General features: G+C 50.5%; 1 protein-coding gene across 1 annotated transcript; it reads right to left on the bottom strand.

Moving 5' to 3' along the window:
- Window positions 1-9,656: 9,656 nt before the first annotated feature.
- HOXA4 (homeobox A4) lies at window positions 9,657-11,976 on the bottom strand. The gene is made up of 2 exons (XM_079932314.1): window positions 11,283-11,976; window positions 9,657-10,730 (listed from the first exon to the last, which is right to left on the bottom strand). Exons 1-2 carry the CDS (start codon window positions 11,908-11,910, stop codon window positions 10,366-10,368), a joined length of 993 nt encoding a protein of 330 aa, XP_079788440.1. The 5' UTR covers window positions 11,911-11,976; the 3' UTR covers window positions 9,657-10,365.

Consider the following 11,976-nt stretch of genomic DNA (forward strand, 5'->3'; position numbering starts at 1 on the left):
ACTGTCTAGGGCAGTAGGACGCTGGGGGCATCTCCTCCCACCCCAACACGTGCCACACAAGGCCACTTATCTCCACTTATATTTCTTTACACATGATCCAGACACAAGGGAACAGCAATTCTATCTCCATTCTTACAGTCCACGGAACTTTCCTTACAGTCTTCCACTCACACATAAACTGAACCCAGAACACCCAAGCACTCTAGTCTCCCCTGGCCCATTGGCCAGTATGTCAAAAGGCAAGGCGCTAGCCCTGTTTCCAGAAGGAAACCCAATAAGGACTGGCCTAGTCAGTGGACTCCCTAATGGCCTGCCATTGTATGGAGTTTGCTAACACCCACACCATACACCACAGCCACTGGAGAAACCCAAAAGGCCCATAATTACCTGACAAAAGGCTGAAGCACCTCCTCCAAGTCCAGTTGGTTTTTTTCGACGGGAACCCCCTAGAAGAGAGATGCTTGGCTCTAGAGTGGTGGGTCAGGGTTTGCTAAATCTGAAGGGACCAAGCGCCCTGGCCAAATCTGTACTTACACATTGCCTTAGTGCATAGCTCAGTGATACATGAAATTATAAGCTTCTGATGATGAAAAATGTAAGGGGAAATGATCTAATTGTCTCTGCAAGAGAGGAAAAAAAAAGAACCAACCTTTGCTGGCATCCCTTGAATTAACCTACTAGACAATCTAGGACCCTCTCTGCTGACAAGTCTGCCCACCCTCCCCCAAGACAACTCTGTCCACCATCAGAAACTGAACTGGACCAACTCAGCTCAGGAAGAACCTGGCATTACCCCTCCCCATCCCACTCCAACTCCTACCTTCTGCTTGGTGACACCATCCACTGACTTTAACACTTCACCCTCTCAGGAGCCATCTAAAAAGTTCCTCTTTTCAGTCTTAGTTTCTGAACTAGGGGAGTGCTCTGTGGTGGTAAGATCCTCATGCCGTATTCTTTTGTTCCTCGAGAGTAGGTCTTCAGCTGGCTAGGCCTCTCTAAGTGTGAGGACTCACTTGTAGCAGCTGCCGGAAGCTGTGCGTGACTCCTTCCCTCCTCTCCTCCCCCACAGAGGAGCAGAAGAGGCCTGGTGAGAATGTAAGGCCCTCAGCAAAGGGGCCTGGTCATGGGGATGTCCAAATCACAAGGGCAATAAAAGAGGAGGAGACCGAATCCCTTGGAAGTAAGCCCTGGCCTAAGCTAGAGGTAGTGTTCCAATAAGGTTCTGTCTGTGGGATAGCTGGGAGAGAACCTCCTTGTGAACTTTCCCAGCTCTGAACGAAGCCACAAGCTAGAAAGTGAGAACCCAAAGTGAAAACCTGCTTCTCTCACGTTTTGGGGGTAGAGGACAGGACCAAAGGCTGGTTTCAAAAAGCACTCTCCAGTTCCCCGAGGACTCAGACAACTAATACACTGTCCTCTGCTCCCCTTACCCCTCCACCCACACAATTTCACCCTGAGCTCTCCAGATAGCCTGGCAAACCCCTTGCCTGCTCCCAACCAAAGTTTCTGCACAGGCTTCGACTCAAAGATGAGAAGGGGCCCCCTTCAGAACTCTCAGAGCAATCTGGAGCAAACCAAAACTCCCGAGGCCATAAATCAATGGGAGAAGTCTTTGGTACTGCTTCAGAGAAATGCCTTAACGCCAGCAAGGCCCAGCAGCATCTCAGCTCCAGCCAGGAGCCTCTATACCGCTATTAACAGCCCAGTTAATGCTCCAACTGCTGTTTAACAATTAACATTAACGACTTGGGGTGGGATGGGGTGATTGGGTGGGATGTGAAGGGAAAAATCTGAGCAAGTCAAAGGAAATTTAACTTCTGAGGTGAAAACAGCTTCGCTATGAGACCTTGGTCTGGGCAAGCCCCCGGGGAACCAGCAGCTGAGAGTCCTCCTTCACCACTCTGAAACCCACTTTCCTGGAGCAAGGCTGTGGGTCTTTTATGGTTCAGTTCCAGAGAACAAGAATAGAGATGCTCAAGTATCTAAGCCCAGGTTGGGAAACCCAGCTGCCAATCCGCCGTCTCCTGACTCCCCCACCCAACCTGGCCAGGGCTGGGGACACATACCCTGGATCCGTGCACCAGAGCCAAAATAGCCGTGAAGTTGTCTTGGAAGGAGCAGGTGACCAAGGATACAGAGCTTGAGTCAATATTTGCAAGGCTGTTGGCAGATTAGCTATATCTGTATTCAAACACTGCAATCTGATTTCTCTGTCAAAAATACACTTAACATTTTTCTCCCTTTACTTAACTCTAGTGGTTTTTCTACTCAGCGTCAGGTAGGGCCTTCTTTGCTCACGGTGTGTGTGTGTGTGTGTGTGTGTGTGTGTGTGTGTGTGTGTGTGTGTGTGTGTGTGTGTAGTGTGTGTGTGTGAGAGAGAGAGAGAGTGAGAGAGAGTAGATTATAGATCATTATTTAACATGAGATATTTCCTGTGGGTGCAACTACAGTACAAATGAGCTCCAAGTTCTCTGGACACATATGGATGTGTATATCATTTTATACACATGGCCGCAGACCTCTGCAACTATTTACACATGCAGTGGTTCTGTTGTGTGCAGAGATGCAAATCATAAGTACACACTGAGTTGCAAATTCCTGAAATGCTCCATCTATACTTGGTATAAACAGACATACAGTAGCTGAGAACGTAACCAGCTTTACAATTACTGTTTACTTCCTATCTGATAAAGTAATAATTGTATCTGGAATACCATATCAGTCTTAGAGCAACACTGAATAGCATGTTTTGATTAATTAACAACCTGATATCTATTGTAGGAGCAGATTTCGGGGAAGGCTGAGGCCTAGGGAATAGAAGATAAAAATCTCAGAAAACTTTTTAAAATAAGTAATTCCTGAAAGCACAAAGCAAATCCATGCTTTCAACCCAAGCTTTTGAAAGCTATTCCAGCAGCCCCTCCCCCAAACAGGCAGCAAATTTATGGATCTTTTACAAGGTAATAAACCACAGTAATTACCTCCCTGCACCCCAAACTAAGAGAACAAATTAAGCCAGAACTTGAAAAGAATTTTAAAGAGTTTTCCCTTGTTCCAAATAGGAAAAGAAAACGCCGAGACATACAAAACTCGTGCTTTTCGTATAGGAGGATCAGCGGATCAGCCCGGCTAAAGAAACCCAGAAGCCCAGCTGCCTGCGATGGTCTACACATTTGAAATACAGCAACTTCCTTCGTGCCGAGAAAAGGCAAAACGATAGGAGAAACTGCAAGGCGGCGACACAAGTTTCCTCCACGCAGAGCTGGGACTGGCCACAACTGCCGAGCTCACAGTCTCCGCAGGCGCCGCAAACAGTCCACAAGGAGAGCAGCCCACGCAGCGGCCGCCGCGCCAGTGGCCTCTACTTGCTTTTGCCCTGCTGTTCCGTGTAGCGGTTTGGTCTGTCTGGGGCATGCCGGAGGGGACAAACACACCCTTCTGAGCCCCCTGCCCCCCACACAGACACACATCTTTGGTCTATGCAACCGCCCCTCCGTACGAGGCCAGCTTTGGGGCAGAGCTTTGTCCGCTGAAGCCCCGCATTGGCTGGGCGTGCAGCTGAGGGGAACCAGCCCCAAAACTCCTCTGAAGTTAAATATTGACCAGCACCTCTTTCAAAGGGCATGGGGTTGCAGCTGCCACGGAAAGTAAACTCCTGCCCAAAGGCCCGGTGCGAAACCCGGGGCAGTGAAGAGTTTTGACGCAGCGCTTACCTCGAAAGATGTCGAAGACTGAACTCGAGAGTGTCTCCAGCTCCGGGCGCTCAGGGAACCGCCGTTTCCGGTGTCTGGGCGCTCTGCGGACAAACAAACAGCAGAGGGTGAACAGCGGCTGCGGAGGAAGGGAGTTGGAAGGCCGGAGGCCGAGACGAAGGCAGCGCGGGCACCCGGGTGGCCCCCGGGGTGACGCGGACACGGAGGAGTCGCCAGGGCACTCGTCCATGCGGCTCACTCATTGCTTGAAAGGTTCCGGTCTACAAATAGCCTGAAGATCATGATTTATTTTTGTAAAATAAATACATACTCCATCTCCGCACCCACACTCTTTTTTTTTTCTTTTTATGCGGGGGGGAGGGGAAGCGGGAAGAAAATGGACCAGACGGAGGAAGACAAGAAGGTGGAAGAGGCTTTCTGTTGGTGTCCGCTCTGCTGCGAGAGCTCCTCTCGCACCTCAACTTGGGGATGTGAATGCACGCTTTATTTTCTTTTGCTAACAAAGGGAAGCCTTGTCTGGGAGCATTCAATCACGGACTCTCCTGAAACCTCACTAATAGTGTTCATTTCTGTTTGGCGCGAAATCAGATTCCAGCTCAGCCCATGGGCTGGGGCAGTCTTGTGAGGTTTTGTCTTCTGGTTCATTAAAGCCCTGGGGCATCCTTTCTCGGTCCCAGTGGGCTGGCGGGACCACCACAGTGCCCAGTCCCTCAGAGTAGGCCAGTTATGGTTTCTGGAAGTGGGGGAAATGGGGAAGGATGCGGGCATCAGACAATAACCGATCTGGGGGCCCTACCCAGGCTCCCTACCCAGGCTCCCTATGCACAGCAGCCACGAGCCGCTCCAGGCCCTAATTCCGCTGCTGCCTCATTCCTTAAGATATCTGCAACCCTCTCTTGCTCTCTAACTACCAAATGGTCAGCCAACTTTCAGGGGATGGGGGAAGACTCTGAGGAGGGACAAAGAATCCTCCTGTGCGTTGGGTTCAGGCTTGGAGAAGTTCTTTGCTGGGCTGGGACTCTGAGGGCTGGTTGCTTCCACAGCTCTGTCCCTGCCCCACTATCCCTTCACCCAGGCCTGGGTGGCCTCCCCACACTCCAGCCTGCCTAAATTAGCCCCAGTGGCTGTCCCGCGTCCATGCAATCCTGCTGATAGTGCCAAGAGAGGCTACCAAATAGCCGGTAAGTACCCTGACCCTCAGGCTTCAGGGCCCTCTAGCACACTGAACAAGTGGCCGCACACCAGCAGGTAGCTGCCCTCTGCCACCACCTCGACCTGCAGGCCCCATTGTCCGTCAAGCACTTGGGACTCAGAATCCATGCTGGGCCCTTTCTCTTGTTCAAACTTGCCCGCTATGTCCCCAAAGGGAGCGCCCCCTGGCCTTGAGGATCCTGGCCTGACCCTGAGCAAGGTGGGGCTTAGCTACCCTGCACATTACCACTCAGCTTAGCCCCAGAAGGATCTGCTGCACCACCATCCACCACAACACACATCCCCACCCCCTCACGCTTAGGAGTATTGTCATTATTATGGTGATCATTGTTGTTGCTATTTCCTTATCCCCAAGTCAAATATTCATGGCTGCTGTTCCACCATAAATCGTTCAGACTAATGAGTCACAAAGAGATGCTGCCCAGGTCTCTCCCTCTGCAATGGCCGCCACCACCGCGGCCTCTCTCTCCGCGTTTTTGGCGCTCGCCCGGCGCGGGTGATTTATGAACACCGGGAAAATTGGACAAAGCCGCGCGTCCGTTCTGTGGTATCTCTGCAGCCTTCCCCAGTGCGAATCAGAACATTACCAACTGTCTGCTCATCCGTCCCACTTCATCACCAAAGCCAAGATGTGACCGCAGAAATCCCGAGCCCGAACTCACGTTTGCCCGGGCGCGGCGCGCTCCACAGACTCGCAGAACCCCTGCAGGAAAAGCCCCAAGACCCAGCGTGGGCCCGCCAGCTCCGGTCCTGGCCGCTGATGGCCTCTTTCCACCACTCCTGAAGGAGTTAAAAAGCCTTTGGATACAAATCTGAGTATGTGTGCTTTTAAAAATCAAATAGGAAGTTGGGGGACTCACTTCTGAGAGATTCATTCCTAGTGAAGCCCTGACGACTCCGATCCATTCCTGACGATCCACATTAATTATTTAATGAGTCACGTGACCACAAAGATTACAATTTCAATATCTCCCTCGAACAGGCGCTACACCTTTATCTGCTGCAACCAGGATCCTTGTTTAACTTTTTTAGCTCCCAGGCCTCCGAAACGCAGATGCCCGCTCCCAGGCAAGCCACCGCCATGTAAATCCCAGGGCCAGCCATAGTAGAATTAGTCATTCCAGGACTAGGAGAATTGTGGACAGTCAGGTGCCCTGATGTCGGTCCCCTCCTGAGCCCAGAGGTCAGCCCACCTGTCTCAGCGCACTGGCTAAAGCAGTTTGGTTACATGATTTCCCCAGCTGCTTTGGTGGCTCATCAGGCAAGAAACCACCCTTCTTCCCTGGCCTCTGGACACCTGTGGCCCTCTGTTTCAAGTGTAAGCTCAGATGCATATGTCCATTCCAGGCTGCTGCAGAGAAAAGATGTCTGTACACTTACCCCTACCCAAGGTGAGACCAAAGACTCTGTTCAAACTACACACTCATTAACATAAAGAACGTGATGGGGAAGCGTTCAGCTGCCTCAGTTTCCTCATTGGTAAACTGAGAAGACTGAACCAAAACTGCCTCCAGATCTCTTTTGCCCTGGACATCCTTTCAATCAGGGGATCTCTTTTAGCCCCAGGAATCAATCCCAGAGAGGGTGGGACTGGCCTGAAAGCAGGGGTGGGGGAGAGGGGCCCCCATGAGTTTGGGGCCTTGAGAAGAAGAGATGCCAGAGTTCCAGGACTGAAGTTTCAGACTAGAATGTTTCACAACAGCGCCAGCAGCCTCCCTGATGCTATCAAGGAGTTAGAACACACTCTCTTCCTCCTCATTCCCAGCCCCTACTCTTTGAGAGAGGAAGCAGTTATTCTTGGGCCAGTGTATAATATAGACAAGGGGCAACAGGAGCAGCTGCTGGGAAAGGTGAGCCTGTGTTCTTCAATACCAGCCCGCAGCTAGGGATGCAGAGACCAAGAGAGTATAAAGAACAGCCTATTGCCTGCACAGAACCAACGCATTCACACAGGAAGTCCCAGGTTTCTGTTTGCTACAGTGATTCTTCGGGGTTTTTCTTTCTTTCCATTCCAAAGAGCCGTGGATATGTTTCTATGTTGAAAGGGCTGTAGAAAAGGCAGTGGTGAGAAAAGCAGCACAGATTGGAAGCTCAGGGAAGCAGGGGGACAGAGGAGAGATGGTGATACTCATCCCATGGGGAGGAGGCTGAGAAGTGGGGGGAATGTGGGCACCCTGGGACAGGTGAATATAAAGTCAAAGATGCTGTGTGGAGGGCCCACTCTCCATATATCTAGGTAATCTTCCCAGGAGGTCCATCCTGGGTATTAAGTACTCTACTATGCCTGTCACAGTTGAATTCCTGCTGTAATAAAACACCGGGTATATCGTAGATTTCAGCAAAACTAGGAAAGAGAGCCTGAAAAGTGCCATCTCTCTTCACGGGGGAGAGTGTTAAGTACTTAATTCAAACTGTGACCATTAAAGTGTCTCCTATCCGATTAGGTTGATTTCAGATGTTGACAAAACTTTTATCTCCGGAGTCATGCACAGTGTGGCTCTGTGACTAAAGCAGATGAGTGTGTGTTAGAGGGAAGGAGGGGAAAAGAGAGAAAGAAGAGGGGAGCATGTATAAGGGTCATTTTTGTAGGAGGCTTACAGAGCTTACGCAAAATACTGTCTTTAAACGCCAAGGGTTTGAGGGGCCAGTAGGGTCCGCTTTAAAAAAAAAATTAATGAGATAGAAAATTTGTCCTCTGGGTGAACTCTTATGGTTGCCCTAGCAAGGGGCAGACAATGAACGATTTTGAAGCACAAAGTGGGATTTTCTAAGCTGTTATAACAAACTCCCTTAAAGACCAAATCTGAAGCAGGCAAAACACTTGAAGGAATGACATAATCATTTGGATCATTGTGGGTAACTTTGGCTTTGTAAAACTTACCAACACCTTAATAATCAAGACAGCTTGGGCAAAAACTACCATTTTGTTCTGGGATATTAGAAAGACAATCTCGATCCTCTCTCTTTTTTTCCTGGATAGATTTAGAGTAAGTGAAAGAAAGTTACCCCTTCCACCCCTATACAAGTGCCCCCAGTATGAAGCTAATGAATGCCCCCGTACCCCTCCTTCCTCACCAAGGAGAAATATAAGAATTTACCTTAAATGATGATAATCTGCCATTCGAGGTTTTGCAGCTCGACACTCAATTTCCACCAAGAGTCTAGGCATTTTTTGAGCAGACAGCCAAGATGCTGAGTCTTTGCCCGAGACCACATTATTTTCAAGAAGATCCCTCGCTTCTCCACAGACTTTTCCCAGAGAATGCCTTTCAGAATTGCTGTTGAATTACAAAGAAGTATTTATTGTATGAGGTGATTAATGATTCCTGGGGAAATTGCTATTTTCAGCGTGATTTAATTGCGTTTTACAAGTGAGTGTAGTAGGGGGAGGGTTAATAAGTTTTAGCAGCAGTTGCAGGGCCTCCAGAAACCCCTGGCACCCGTTGGCACCTTATAAAATGCACTTTATGCCAGGTTTGGCCTGACCTGGGAAGAAGTGTATTTGTTTGCCCCTGAATTTTCCTGGGGAGAGGAGGTGGCCCCTCAGAGACTGGTGTCCACTTTCCTCTCAGATCTGGTTTGCTCCCAGGTAGAGAACAATCACCCTTGCCTGTTATCACACACAGAGCAGCCGAGGCGAAAGGGGTAACAGCACTGACTACTGGCTAAGGATGGTTAGCCTCTGATGGGAAAACGTGTTTAAAAATCCTCTGATACTGCAGAGGTAGGTGAGTTCCCCCCTCCCATCTCTGCTAAAATTGTTACATGAACTAAAAACTGCACTCATTCAAAGCCAGGTTACAGTTCTAATATTTGGGGGCTAGTGGCTGTTGGTTTTCTGAATCTTGTTGCAGAGTACTCCCTTCAGTGACAACCAAGTCTAAATCCTCTTTTACTAATTTGTAAATCAGTAAACAGATACTAGGGCTATGAAGATTGAGAATGGGGTTTGAGTTCAACCTTCTGAGTCTAGATCTCTAGGTTGCGCAGAAAGATCCAGGAGCATTTGAGGAAGGCGACCCTAGTTCAGAGATTGGCTTTCTTCCAGCACTTAATACTCCCAGGTCTACCTTGCTTAAGGTGTCATTATGCTTTTTCTTTCCTCAGAAGAAACTCTGGAGGGTGTACTGGGAAAATTCAGTTTATTTTGAAAGCTCTTGCTTCAAGAAAGAAAAAAGAAAAGAAAAAGAAACAAACAAACAAAAATCCCAAGCTGTAGTTAGTGAAGAAGAGAACCTTATAAACAGCCGAGAAACAAAAAGCAATCTCAACTCTTCGCACAAACTAGTTTTTATCTCCAGGAAAACAGAAAGATTAAGCGTGAAGGTGCAATAAATACCAAAGAGACCACTTCTTTCCAAGTGTGCTCAGAGTTCAGCATGTAGAACAGCTGCAGAAAGTCCTGGGCCCACAGCACTGCGCAGTTTCACCTTTCATTGCAGAGAAGGACACGTTTCTATGCCTTACAGAGACTTGAAGCCTGAAAGCCTGGCCAAGTTTGGGAAGAGGAGCCCTCTCAGAGCTCAAGAGCCTTCCTGCTCTTTGGAACTTTTCCCACAGTGGGTCAAACTTGACAAGAGTTCAGCTCAAGTTGAACAAATTATGTGAGCAGTTAGTCCAAGTGAATGCAACTCAAGCCATCTACAGGAATTTTACATGCAAGGTCAACCATTTCAATTGAGATAATTTTTTTTAATTAAAAGTAGGAAACACACAAATATGTCTCAGAACTTTGTTTTTTAAATGGAGTTTATTCTTAGCACATGTCTTTCTATAGAGCCACACCACAATTTGTAGAGTTGCACATGGGTCTAAATGCACTCTCCCTCCCCCAAGATAGTGCCTCAGAATAAGACAACAATATCTCCACAACAATATTTTAAATAAATGAAAGGAAAGGAAACTAACGTGTCACATCTACCATCAAGGTCTGTACATTTTGAGAAATAAATAATCTTGTGAGGTCCACAATGTCTACTCATTTATTCAGTTCGGTACAAGCTTGTATGAGCTGCCTTAATGAGGGAAGGGGAAATAAGAAAGATAGGAAAAGGGTCTGATTTCTTCTGCTTGCAACAAATATACATGTACACGTCCCCAGTCAGCATGGGTTGTGCGACTGACTTTAGCCATCTCAAAAGTATTTGATGCCAAGTGGTTCTTCTCAGGTACCCAAACCTGGCAGCCTTGTTCAGGCCAGCAGGTTGTCCCACTAGTCAGCATCTTGGCCATTGTCCTCTCTTGGGCGGCAACCAGCTCACACTCTTACCCAGAAAATGTCTTCTTTTTATTATCCTTTTCACCTTTTATTATCCTTTTCACCAAGCTGAGTTTTGTTTTGGGGTCTGTTGTAGTCCAGATGGGGAGGGGTGGATGGGAAAGGGGCAGAAGAGGAAAGAAAAGCATGTGAGGGCAAGAACTGGTCTAGAGCTCTGGAAGATTATATGGAGGAGGGAATGGGTGTGGAGGCGCCCTGGTGGGGGTGAGGATGGGGGTGCGGGTGTGGGCTCTGAGTTTGTGGTTTCCCCGGTGGGCCTGCTGAGGCTGAGGCCGAGGCCGAGGCCGAGTTGGAGGATCGCATCTTAGTGTTGGGCAGTTTGTGATCTTTCTTCCACTTCATCCTTCGGTTCTGAAACCAGATCTTGACCTGGCGCTCGGACAAGCAGAGCGTGTGGGCAATTTCGATGCGGCGACGCCGGGTCAGGTAGCGGTTAAAGTGGAACTCCTTCTCCAGCTCCAAGACCTGCTGCCGGGTGTAGGCGGTTCGGGAGCGCTTGGGCTCCCCTCCGTTATAACTGGGGTTGACTGAAAGCCCATAACCCCGAAGGAGAAAGCCAAGGAGGAGGGAGTGGAAGAGAGGGAAAAGAGGAGGAAAGAGAAGGTGGGGTGGGGGAAGAGCAATTGGACATCATCATTATATAATAACCTGACACCAAGTTCACGCAAGATACATAAAACGGCAAAGAAAATGTTTCACAGGCTATTGACAAGGGAAACACCCGAGAGCCATAAAGAATAGTGCTGGGCATTGGGGCTGAAGAAAAGCTTCAAAGACACATGGCCTGAAGCCTCTGCCAGGGCAATTAAATTTATGGGGGCTATAATTACTGCCCTAACAGTTTGGCGTCTCGTAAATCTCCCGATAAAGGGACCCCGGGTACAAAAGGATTCTCACGTTGGGATCAGGCGGCTGGCTGGCGCGCACACACCCACATCCCACTGTAGCTAGAGCCAGCTGGGGGCTCCCCTCCCGAGGCCCCCAACCCCTCGGCCTCTCCCCACGACCCCCGCCCCGACCCTGGAACCCGGGCTCGGTCCCAGCCCACCCTCCCGCGCCTCCCCAGCGGCGCCACGTACCGGCGCTGACATGGATCTTCTTCATCCAGGGGTACACCACGGGCTCCTTGCCCTTCAGGCCCAGCGGGCTCTTGTCGCCCAGGAGCAGCGGGCACGCGGGGGCGCTGCCCCCTGCCGGGACGCCCGGGGTGGCGGGAGCCGCCTCGCAGCGCCGCGGGGGCGCGGAGGCAGCCGCACGATGCTGCGGGGGAGACGGCGGCGGGGGCTGCCGCCCGGGCGGCATGACATGGCTCGCGTGCAAGCCGTGCGCGGGACCCTTGGCGTGCGCCGGGGGCTGCTCGGGCTGAGGCGGCCGCCCGGGGCTGGCGCTGCCGCGGTAGTCATAGGGGTAGGCGGTGTCGGCGGCACCGTGCGCGGGGTAGAGCGCGGCTGCGGGATAGGAGGCCTCGCGGGCGGCCCGCGGCGCGTAGTAGGAGGCTGCGGACTCTCGGCTGCCGCCCGCGTGGGGGAGCTGGGGCTGCTGCTGCGGCAGGTGCTGGGCCGCGGGCACTGGGGGCTGCTGGTAGCCCGGGCCCCCGCCAGGGCCGCCGTCTCTGCCGCCCGGGCCGCTGTGCTGCGCGTACTCCTCGAAGGGAGGGAACTTGGGCTCGATGTAGTTGGAGTTTATCAAAAACGAGCTCATGGTCATTAATTTGTGAAGTGCAAAAATACTAATTTTTCTCGCGTTGTCGTTTTTCTGGGCTCGCCGAGGCCC

The sequence above is a fragment of the Stenella coeruleoalba genome, assembly GCF_951394435.1.
Source record: "Stenella coeruleoalba genome assembly, chromosome: 9".
Classification (NCBI taxonomy): domain Eukaryota; kingdom Metazoa; phylum Chordata; class Mammalia; order Artiodactyla; family Delphinidae; genus Stenella; species Stenella coeruleoalba.

Excerpts from the sequence above, each read along its gene's own strand:
- HOXA4 (XM_079932314.1), bottom strand. The coding sequence starts at position 11,910 with ATGACCATGAGCTCGTTTTTGATAAACTCCAACTACATCGAGCCCAAG. Across the intron at positions 10,731-11,282 it reads GAAGATCCATGTCAGCGCCG|TCAACCCCAGTTATAACGGA; the intron begins GTACGTGGCGCC and ends ATGGGCTTTCAG.